Genomic DNA, 12,101 nt, shown 5'->3' with positions numbered 1-12,101 from the left:
CCCTGGTCTTTCAACCTCCTCCTCCTCTCTTTGCTTTATCTTCCCCTTATTTATATTTCTCTTTCTCCCCCACCTGACGTGTTCTCCTCGTATCCTGGGAGATTCTCTCCATGCTGAGGTTTCCATAGAAATTCACCTTGTTGATGTTGGCTCTCAATGAGTAGGTGGAAGGAGGGGGAGATTGGAGTGAGCACCACCTGTTATAAAACTGTATGTGATGGAAAAGTGCAGCGCTTGTTGTGCTCCCCCTTTTATGCATAGCATGTATTGCCTTTCTGTCTTCCTGACACATTGCATTACAGAGCACTATATGCATTCCTCTCTCTCCCTAACAGAGCAACGCGTGTGTGTTGAGTTGGGAAGATCTGCAGCAGACCAGAGGAACAGCCAAAAGTTTGGGCAATTCTGGGGTAGTGGTATGTGCACTGGGTTCCACGAACAGTATTTCACGTGCATTTTTTTTTTTTTTTTTGTGTCTAAACCATTGTTTGTCGTCTCTCCACTTCATCTTGGCACAGAGATCAGGTCCTAAAATTCTTTTTTTTCTGTAATATTTTTAGTTTAGTTGGGTATAAGGTGCAGAATTTGTTCATATATGTGGTTATGTCCTATGGTCAATACATGGAGTGGTATTTCCATTTTCATATTTCATATTCAACTATGCTGTATTCATAATATAAGTCTGCATTGTGGTTCCATAAAACTGATGTAAAATGGAGGCATGCCGTTTGTGCTTACTATGAGACTTTAGAATTGTAGAACTAATATTTGAAAATATGTTCATGCATTTCAGTTCATTGCCTATAAAATGATATATAAATAGGTGGTTACATAACAATAACCCATTACATACAGAAAATGTAATATGCATTTAACATTAGAACCATATATTTATATACCAATAAACCATAACAATAGAAGGTGAAAACCATTGTTTAGCTTATGACCATGGCATCGGTCAAAGCAGTGTGATATATTATCGAGAAAGTGAACAGTTGTTTAGTTGAAGCTCAAACAAGACTAACTCAGACAAGTCATATGGAGTGGTTACCAACTAGATATAGTCTAAAAAGGGATAACTGTTGAACTGGCAACAAGTCCATGGTTTCCAGAGGTCATTTTTTGGGTGGGAGGGATAGTTGGATTGTTTTGTTCAGTTTAGTAGAAGATCTACTGTAGCACATATTATTGATAAGGTAGCAGTGGCTTTAATAAAAAGTTGTCAGAGAACTTGTGCTTTAAATAAAGAAAAAGTTCATTTCATACCTAGAATACAGGAGCACAATTCCTAATAAACATATACCATAGTTATTATCATGCTGCGGTGCTTTACAGAGTAATGTTAATGGTTTATCAAGAGGAAAACTACTGGTAGATTTCCTCTAAGGCTGGGGACCCAATTTTAACATATTTGATAGGATTTAAACAAATCCCATTCACATGCTGTGTAAAGGAACCCTCAGCACAAAGTGACTTGCGCTGGGATTTATACACACAGTATGTCAATTATTGCTGCAGCTTTTACCTGAGGATTCGAGCCTCTGCAGTGCAAATGTTAAAAGCTTCAGGGGAACTGCAGAGAAATCTGCTTTTCATCTGCAGCAACAAACCACCCAGTTTTGTATGTTTGTATGTTTTTTTTTTTTGTCTTCAGTGATTAAGTAGTGAAAAACACATACTGCATAATATTTTTCACTAGGCAGGGCTCAAGCCTTGCTGTTGTTTTCATAGATGTGAAAATGTGATTTTTGTGTATGTTAGTGGCATAAAATATTGATTCATAAAAAAGGGGCTCCTAGAGAATAGTATTTATTTGTGTATTTATGTGACAGCAAACAAGTACATAGACTGGAAAATGAAGCTAGTTTGTGTAGATTGTGTACATTAAGTTTGTGATGTAAATGACCTATCCAGTGTTGAACATACAATGATTACATAATTCTGGAATAAACACACGGCAGGATGCACCATTATTTTTATTTTGGTGAATTTTGTTCATGCTACAGAATTGTGGCGCACGTCAGTAATAAATGTGGCGCATGCTCCGACTAAGCAGTAACAGACCCTTTTGTTGCACATTTTTTTGTCTTGTCGGACACAGACAACATAAAACTTGCACAGACACTTAAAAATACACGTGCAAGCAGTTTTCAGTGTAAAGTCGCATAGAAAACTGGCGCAAACACTCTATAAATACATGTGCAAGCAGTTTGCACGTTCTTTTCAGTGTAAATTCGCATAGAAAACTGGCGCAAACTCTTAAATAAATTTGGGCCAATACCTTTTATATAAGCACATACTGAACTAAACCTATCAATAGTGGTTACGGGTGCACTTTAAATGTTTTTTTAGAGGTTTTTATTGTTGGTGGGTTACCTTTTAATATCTTTATTTGATCATGTCATGCTAGCATCATTGAACCACCTGTAAGCGATAAACTCGTCACTTCATTTCTGGACTAGTCTATTTTTCTGGGGTGTATTTGGCGAATGACTGGACATATATTATATGATACAAAGATAATAATCTTAAAAAATAGCTTTCCTACTTATTTCAATTTGGAGAGAGAATGAAGAGATGTTGCCCTCGGCAATGTGTTATACATTTGCTTACATGCAGTAGATTGCTTGCTGTATTTGTGTGTAGAGCACTAATGAATGGAGACAGTGGTCTTCTGTGGTTTGTTTTATGACTTGCCAAATAACAATGCTCGCAGTCTGAACAAAATACCTTCTTTCAGCTGTAAGCGCTTTTTATTTTTTAAAAGCTGCATTAGTTAAGGATGTGTCACATGGTAGATCTTGCATGCTGTGTTTTTCCATGTAGAAGTACATAGTCTTCAGGAGAGCGGAATCTCTGCCCTTGTGATCGACTGGGTGAAGTAACAATTCTCTTCTGTTATGTGACCAATGCTCCAGTGTTACCCTGTAACTATTATATCACTATGGCATTGAATGTGGAAAACCATACATTACCTGTAAGAGCTGCTCTCACCACTGTTACTGTTTTATTGTGTGGAATACTACTGCAGCCTTTTTGTTCGGAGAGCAGAATATGCCTTGATTACTACATGCTAACATGTTCCTTTTCTGCTAGTTACATGTTGAAGACACTGGTGAAATGTTACCCAAGTCTCGACGAGCCCTCACTATTCATGAGATCACAGCCCTTGCTCGCTCCTCTTTGCACGGTGAGTTCAGTAAGAGTTTATTATACTGTATATGTGTTTTATTGTGTATGTTTTCCTAGCATTGTTACGTTTTAATTTATGCTTGAGCATTGTTTTGTTAGTTATAGAAGTGTGTTACATGTTTAAATAGGACACATTTCAAACCTCCTTCATTTCTTGACTTCAGTTATTGTTTTCCCATGATGAAAAGTTCCTATTTGTGATTTTCTTTTAATATACTGGAAAACACAGTAAAATGTAATCTCATCATATATAGTGAAATATGGCAAATTATGCATTGTTTTGCCTGTTTTGTAAAATTTAGTGGCCTTTTAACATGATTGGATAGGAGACACATTAGTAATTAAAGTGATCAGACGTTCTGTGCTAAAACAATTGACCCATGATTGTAGGGGAGCCAGTCTAATGACACAAGTGTGTTTCACGCCATGCACTTCCCTCTCCATTCCCAAACATGACTCAGTTCTTAGATCATTGTGTTAGTACAGCTGGGAATTGGAAGGGAAGAAGATGAGAAAATGACTGATACCAAGTTGAACTAAGTTGGTCAATGCTCACTATTGAAAAGAAAGTTTCACAACAGGAATTTCTCACTCTCGACTGATGTGTGGTTTAGTAAATATTATATTTTTACATTTATCTTCTGTTCAGTAACGTTTATTAAAGATGGAATAATCTAGTATATAAAGCTGCTAAAGAAAAAAACATTATATGAGAATTCAGACACTAATAGGGACACCCCAAAGGAAGGGTAAGGAAGGGTGGGTGAGCAATAAGGTTAAATGATATACCATGTGTCGGGGGTTGAATAATGAATAATAGTTAACTATTAATCCAAGTATCAAATTCTGGGGAATCATGGTGGGACATGTATCTTTATTTCTGCTAGTCAAATAGTCACGTTTTTGCAACTTTTGCCGTTTTTGCGACTTTTCTCTGCAACTTTTGCTGTAGTTTTTCAAGTACGCCTTGGCCTGCACCTTGTGCAGTGTGCCTTTATGTATATTTAGTTTCCAGATGTTCGATGCGACTTTTCAATTATCTATCACTTTTTTTGCTTATTTTTGTGACTTTTTAGGCGCAAATCTGCAACTGGTCCAGGACAGGTACAAAGGAAGGATTTTTTTTCATGGACCCTTTTTTAACATGTAAATTGAAATTATTTCACATCCTTTAAATGTTTAAAATTTTGCTTAGTAACTTCTTTTTTGAAAATTCATTAATTTTTGCATTTACATTATTTTAAAATATGTATTAGTTACTTCTACAGGTGAGGTCACAGGTTGTGTTTTGATTGTGTTTTAATTGCATTTTGAAACACATTACAACAGCTTAGGGAGAGGTACTTTGCTTAATTGCCTAACTGTTAACATTTGCAATTACAAAATGCAATGTAAACATGAAGTTAGTGCATACGTTAACATCGTATTTACTATGTGTTTTGTAAACGCAAATGTTAACAGTAATGTCATTAGGCAAATCGCCTCTCCTCATCTGTTGTAATGCTTTTCGAAACTCAATTAAAATGCAATCAAAACGAAAAGTGTGACCTCACCCTTAACATCATGTGTGACCGCAGCCTCAAATGTCGTCATCTCCCTGGGGTGTGACTACAGTGCTTAAAAATGCAGGACACCGCCTCAAATCCAAAATGAACAGTAGTGTCCACTCATGCATGCAACCCCCTCACATGGCTTGTGTCCAAGCGGATTTGAGACATTTGCAACAAAGTCTCAAAAAGAAGCCAAAATTTGTCATACATAAGGCGCAAAAAAGAGCTGCCAAATGTCTAAAAAAATTTGCCACAGAAAGAAAAAACTATGATACATGTGCCCCATGAAAATATATCCAGGGGGACCAGATCTGGTAGAACAGGGGGAGTTGTTTTACAGACATTTGTTCCATGGATCTTATTTCCTCCATCCTCATATGATTCAATTCCTCTGCCCATTGGGCTTTGGTTAGAGACACTGCGGCATACCAAATCCTACCTCGACTCATTAAAGATAAAATGGCAGGAAACCTAGAAAGAAGGGCAGTTTTAGTAAATTCTGAGTTTGATGCAGACCATAACTTGTTGTGTTGAGCAATGAAATATACAACATCATTCCTCCATCTCCACTATACATTAGGAACAGAGGAGAGCATCCTATGGAGCTTGTCTGGAGCATGGGATCATCTAGAGAAGATTCTAAATCTGACAAGTAACATAGAAGGGCACCCAATTACATAGATATCAACAGACATAGGTATATGTCGGTAAACAAACATTGCGGTATGTAAGCATATCATTAGACTGAAGCACCTGTGTCCTTCTCTCCACATGCCAGGAATCTCACAGGTGGTAAAGGATCATGTGACCAAACCTACCGCAATGGCTCAGGGACGTGTGGCACATCTTATTGAGTGGAAGGGCTGGAGCAAACCCAGTGACAATCCTGCAGCTCTGGAGACTCATTTTAACTCCTACTCGCATTTAAGTGAAGGAGAACAGGAGGCCAGGTTTGCTGCAGGTGAGAGACAGAAAGATCTAAAAGTAATTGATAGTTGAATATAAAGGAATATTTCACTCACTCTCTCTACCTTTCCCATGTTCTCTCATGGCCGTATCATTGTTTTCTATATTTTCCTGCTTCTTTATACTGCTCCTCAATTATCATTACTTTCCTTGGTCCGTCTTTCTTCATGGGAGTGCAATCTCTCAATATCATTAAAAAAATCCCTTCATAACATCCTTTTCTTCCATTTTCTTTATGTATTTTATTCGCTGTGCCATGATCTTATTTGCCTTATCTTGAATTCCATCTCCTTCTACCTTGTCAATGTTTTTATTTATTGTGTGCCTGCATCTTGAATCATGTGCTACTGCTGTCTATTCTGCTCTGTGCTTGTTCTCTTTGCTCTTGTTTTCCGTCTGCTTCCCCTTTTCCTATACTACCAGGAGTGGCTGAGCAATTTGCTATAGCAGAAGCTAAACTCCGTGCTTGGTCATCAGTTGACGGTGAAGATTCAACAGACGATTCTTATGATGAGGATCTGCAACCTTCTATGGATCATTCCCAGCCTACAGGTCTGTATGTTCACATGTGTGTACATGTATTAACAATATACAGAGTTGTAGCTAGCTTAAAGGGGATAATAATCACAATGCCTGGTGGTTCACAATTTTTTTCTGGCGTAGAAGCTCTGATAAACGTTCCCCCATCCCTCCTTACAGTTTATGAAATAACTGACAAGTGGGAGTGCAACTTACTCACCTTCTTGCCTCCAAAATATTATATAGAAATAAATAATATAACAATTAATAAAAGTTTATCAGGAGCATACATCGCATCACAAAACATATAAATATACACTGGAGATCAAAATTGGACAACAATGTATAATCCCTTGATCTTTTCAGAAATAATGTAATCTCCTTTGATCAACATTTGATGTTTTATTTGTAAGGGGTAGACCATTCCCCTATAACAGTTTCTTTAATAAAATTACCAATGTTTATCAACATAGCAATGACTATAGCACAGAGAAAGATTATAATGACATTTTCTGAATTAGGAAGTGCATAGGTCTTTGAATGACTTCAGCACATCTGCAGCCACAGGACATCACTAGTCTCGCACACGGCTCTGGTGAGATTTTGGTCCACTCTTCTTCCAGTCTTCCAGTTCTGTGACTTTTGTGGTTTCTTTTGTGGTGTTTTCTATTGGGTTTAGGTCAGGACTCTGTGCTGGCCATTTCATTGTTTCAGTATGCTGTTCTGTTTAAAGGAACTGCTTTACCTTTTTTTGATGTGTGACCGGGAGCATTCTCCTGCTTGACATTTGTTGACAGATTGAATGAAGAATGCAAGGAAGGAACCACATGTTGTTGAAGAAGTTTCCAATACATCCTTGGTACAGAAAACATTCCCCAAACCATGACACTTCCTCCACAACATTTCACTGACTTCTTTAGGTTCAGTCTTTCCCCAGTTTGTTGACGAACATAATGTTTCCCATCAGTTCCAAATAAATTACACTTGCTTTCATCACTAAAATCAACTGTGGACAACTTCTCCTCTGTGTATACAACATGCTCCTTAGCAAAGAGGAGTCTAGCCTTTTGATTCTTTCTGCTAATGAGAAGTTTGGTCACTGCAGAGTGGGCTTTCAGTCCAAATGTCTTAAATGTTAACACACTGTATAACAAGACAGGTCCTTGCCCTATTGTCATGAAGGAGTTTGGGGACTTGAATGAGTTTGTGATGTAAGGATGCAATATTCTAGAAATCACATGGTTGGAATAACCAACTTCTCTTACTACGGCTAAATATGGTTTGTCAGATATTTAAGGAAATTAGTACCAGGTGCCAGATTAACACCAATAACTTGTTGGTATCTCTAATTTTGATTATTGTTGTTTTACAATGTTTTATTCTGTGATTTAGAATATAGACAATTTATGAAATAAGCTTAAAATACTTCTATTGTACTAATGTTAGGACATATTTACATAGGACTACACAATGGGGGTCATTTACTAAGGGCCCAAATCACTTTTTTTTGTTGGGTTTCCCGTAAATTACCGATAAACGCCGAATTGCCCCTGGTTTTGGCACACGCGATCGGATTGTGGCGCATCGGCGTGTCCGTTGGAAAATCCAATGGATTTGGAGAAACCACGGAATTTAAAAAAAAAAAGTGTCGCTTGACACGCGCTTACCTGCACCCAGCAACAGATGGTAAATTCAAGTGCACTCCGACGGACTTCAGCGCAGCAGTGACACCTGGTGGTCATCGGGCACACTACCTTAGTGAATCGCCGGAGAACCCGCCGCTGGATCGCGAATGGACCGGGTAAGTAAATCTGACGCAATGACCTGGACATTTAGCAAAATGTGTGTCTCTAATTTTGATTTCCAGTGTATTTACACACACACCACTTACATTCCATTACCCAATGCTCTCACACAGGTCTACCTTTAAAAAAAATAAAAAAGTAAAAATTGTAGGCTTTTTTCAGAATGTGGTAACATTGTTTTAAAGGGAACCGTCATCAGTAATTGACCTAATTACTTTTACCAGAATGTTGTCAAGCAGCTGAACAGTTATTAGATCATGTTTCTTTCATGGCACAGGTTGGTGGGATCATCCAAAAAAATCAACTTTGACGTGAGATGTAAGTTAGATGTATAAACTCAGGGAGCCATGAAAGAAACATCATCCAGCTGTTTGTCAACATACAAGTAGTGGTTTATTAGGCCAATTTCTGATGACAGGTTCCCTGTAGTAAAGCATAATGGTATTACCAGGACTGTACTAACTTTTTATTGCACAGAAGCATTATTTCCACAAATATGTTTTTCTCCACAATCATGTTAACACTTTTTTTTTTAAAAAATTAACATTATATTAATAAAACAAAGTAAAAAAAATTGTTTTTGTTGTTTTGGGAAGGGATTATATATAGTTTTATTGGAAAATGCTTGCAACACAGTTTGGGTGCAAAATTGGTAATGTGTCCTATCCTCATGCCTTCACATATATCAGTTGCCATCAATTTTGTCAACCTCGGCACAATAATTTTAAAACTGATGAAAAACGCTGATTTGTAGATAGAAAAGAGATAGCAACCAATGTAACTGGTGTGTATCACCATATCATTGTGAGATTTTCACAGTATGTAAATCAACAATGCAAAACTATGCATTTAGCATATGGAAGCAAGCTTCTAAAGTGTCGTATGTTTTTATCTAAAGTAGGTCCCATTTTTTTCTCAGCATTTCATTATAAGAAAGATTTACTGACTGACATGCTTTCATTACTATACAAGCATGAGGAAACTGGGGAAAAATGCAGAGGAAGCGCTTAGTCGTATAGATAACAGTACTTAAAAGGAAAGTAGCATTTTTTGTAAAGTAATTGACCCAGTAGTGTATTTATCATTATGCAAAGGAGAAACACGGGTATCTTGTGGGGAGTGCTGGAGAATATTTTTACCTTTTAAAAAGGATGTATTTAGCCAAGACAGGCCCCTTATGCTGTAAGAAAGAAATTTGGAAGGTAGTGCTACTGCATCCTGTCTATTGTTGGCATGAACTCTTACATCAAGGCTTCAAATATGACATTAATGCTGCCATGCTTTAACCAGTATGGATGAGATTGGCCACTTCTGCCCAAAGCATTTAAGGCCCAATGTGTCAATGCCAGTCATTTCACTGTTGGATTTCTTTAGTGAAGAACTTCTATCTAGATGTTGCTATATAGATGTCGGATCATATTTGCTATAAAAGACGTAACTATTAGTGCTTTTCATTGTATTTCCCTGTTTCTAATCTGTAGATTTCCTGAGTCCGGTACAGAAGGATTTGGTGTCCTCCCGTATATGCTGCTGTGACAGCGATTCCTCACGTACCCTGTCTCCTCAAACACTTTGCTCCAGTCTCTGCAGCTTAAATGAGGAACAGCTACTTTTGGGCTCTCCTGCTCAGATGGCTGAAGAGTCTTTACTCATAAAACCACAGTCAGGTCTAGGTCCATATGATCGTCTCCAAGATCTAGAATGTGAGGACTCTTCATTTTCCATGTCCTTCTCTGAGTCTTGTCTAAGTCCAAGTGAAGACGAGCTGATTACATTTCCTACACTGAGTAGAGGATCCGGAGTGCTTACTTTGCGTAGGAAGGGCTCTGATGTGGTATCTTCTGGTGTGGTATCACTAGATGAAGATGAAGATGACCAGCCCTGACTGAAAATGAAACTGGCACCTTCTCACCTTCCTTGTCTCCCCTTTTTTCTGAATTACAGTATCACTTGATTTCAGTGAATCATGGACTAACCAGAGGGCATTATCTCATAAAACCATTACATAACTCTTTCCTATGCTTTATTCAGTTATCATTATTTATAAAGTCAAGCCATTTTGATTTTTTCTTTTCAGTGTTTTTTTTTTTTTTTACTTTTTATGAAATTTCCTTTCTAATGTTGCTTTTTTTTTTTTTTTTTGTATATACCCACAATTAATTGCCTGTTTGGTCTGTTTTGCATGAATCTTGCCGAAGGGCAGTGCATTGGTTCAGGGGAGGGCCTTAAAGCTGTTGTCTGCATGTCTTGCACCCCTTTTAAAACCACCTCCAACTGATGCCACCTCCAGCCTGAATTATGTGTTGGTGGTGGATTCTGGGTAAGTGGTAGCACGGCTTGTATCTGTCATCATCTGGATTTACTCGCAATTCTGTGGTTCACTCTGCACCACAGAATCCAGGCACCAGATGTGAAGACCATGGGGTAGGTTATGGATTATGTGACATTAGTGCAGCCTCAGGACTGTACAAGGACTTGTGGAGCTCCGGTGACACTGTGGGGACCCTCCTCCCTGTGGGCTCTGTGGGCGCATGCTTTGTGCAGGGGAGACCCCTTTTTTTCTAGCATTTTGTACGTGTCTGTTTGCTGCTTTTGGAAGGTCTTGTGTGGTAACATCAAAAGTTTGTAACTCATTTTTCTGCGTCTATGAAAATATATGACCGGCTATGTATATATAAATATATATATAAAAAAATCAATAGTCATTGTTCATGTTTTTATTTTCTTTCGCCTTTGACAGTGTGGGAGTAGAAAAAGGTATTGTCTTTTAGTACATAAGTTGTCATATTGTAATAGATGTATACAAGTCTTCTGGTTCATTTAATATATACAATATTCCCTGTATTAAGGCATTAGATAATACACAGTGTTATTAAAGGGAACTGATGCTTGATTGGATGATTGTCATTTGAAATATTTTTTGCCTAGGAAACCGTTTAGTTCTCCAATCCTGTTTTTAGTGAGGAGCAGCGGAGTAAGAAGCATACAACACAGATCTCTATCTCTTTCATGGCTCCCCCTTCCATACAAACATAAACTGCAGTCTTTGCAGTCTGTCTTCACTGAACACAAATCTGAGCATTAAGGCTGATTTGAGTAGAGTAACATATTTTCCTGATAAGATATATAACCAATTTTCTTGTATTCACCTGAAATAGTCATCTACAACATTTTTGAAACATATGTATTTCTTATCACGGATGTTTGGAAAAAATACTTATATGGTCTCTGCACACAAATGTTGTGTTTGTCCTTATGCTATCAGCCAGCCACTGGAAAGTGATGATACATTGTGCAATAAAAACATTGGGAAAGATTTACTAAAACTGCCAGCAGTACAGTCACACCAAGGATTTGGTTGTCTGGAAAAAAATTGGGTTTTTGAAGGTTTCTTCTACACATACCGGCACATTGGATATGAGTTTCAAGACTCCAATCATAATTGGGAGTTTCCACAAGGTGTCCCTTTGAAAAAAAGGAAAGTGTAAAAAACTAAAATTACCTCCTATTGAAATTTAGGGGAGGCAGATCATTATATTATTAGAACTTGTACACTTAGAGAGGTATTGTCAGAAAAAAATATGAATTGTTTGTATAATGAAAAAACCTCACTAATACCAATGCATTGTATACAACTAAAACCCTCTAATACCAGGGCTCTTACAGAAAAAATGGCACATCCCACAGATTATTTCATAGAAATGCAAGCATGAGTATAGCGCTTACTTTTCAGATGTGCTGTGGTTCTGCTGGGAATCCAACAGTAGAACTCAGCGGAAGGCACAGGAGAGGAAGGCCCTGTCTACTTTCTGTAAGCATTACTTGCTGCCTTTCTGCTACTAAGAAAGGATGGAACATGACAAGAGAAGGGAGACATCTAGTGGCCTGCACTTTGGAGTGAATTTTCTGGTAGGAAACGTCTTTTTCAGTCAAAGTGTTTTGTATTTGACAGTGTTTTTGTATCATGTCTTCTAATTGTGTGCAGTTGTTCATGTCAGCTGGTTTTACTCTAGATTTTGGTTCCATGAGGCTGGAAGAAGCTTCTTTATTATAGATAATATAGCTTTCA

At 37.7% G+C, this 12,101-nt stretch overlaps 1 protein-coding gene across 2 annotated transcripts in view; it reads left to right on the top strand.

Moving 5' to 3' along the window:
• FAM131A (family with sequence similarity 131 member A) overlaps positions 1 to 10,925 on the top strand; it is a 44,742-nt gene extending 33,817 nt beyond the window's left edge. Inside the window, exons 3-7 of one of the 2 annotated variants that reach the window (XM_072142373.1) lie at positions 336 to 416; positions 3,097 to 3,190; positions 5,521 to 5,703; positions 6,132 to 6,260; positions 9,514 to 10,925. In XM_072142373.1, coding sequence (XP_071998474.1) covers positions 336 to 416; positions 3,097 to 3,190; positions 5,521 to 5,703; positions 6,132 to 6,260; positions 9,514 to 9,917 — 891 coding nt within the window. In that variant the 3' untranslated portion in view covers positions 9,918 to 10,925. The remainder of the gene's footprint in view (positions 1 to 335; positions 417 to 3,096; positions 3,191 to 5,520; positions 5,704 to 6,131; positions 6,261 to 9,513) is intronic. The other variant, XM_072142374.1, reaches the window with a different exon arrangement.
• Positions 10,926 to 12,101: the final 1,176 nt, after the last annotated feature.

This window comes from Engystomops pustulosus, chromosome 3 (genome assembly GCF_040894005.1).
Source record: "Engystomops pustulosus chromosome 3, aEngPut4.maternal, whole genome shotgun sequence".
Lineage (NCBI taxonomy): Eukaryota > Metazoa > Chordata > Amphibia > Anura > Leptodactylidae > Engystomops > Engystomops pustulosus.
Note: the sequence above shows the minus strand (reverse complement) of the source record. Positions and strands in the feature narration are given on the sequence as shown.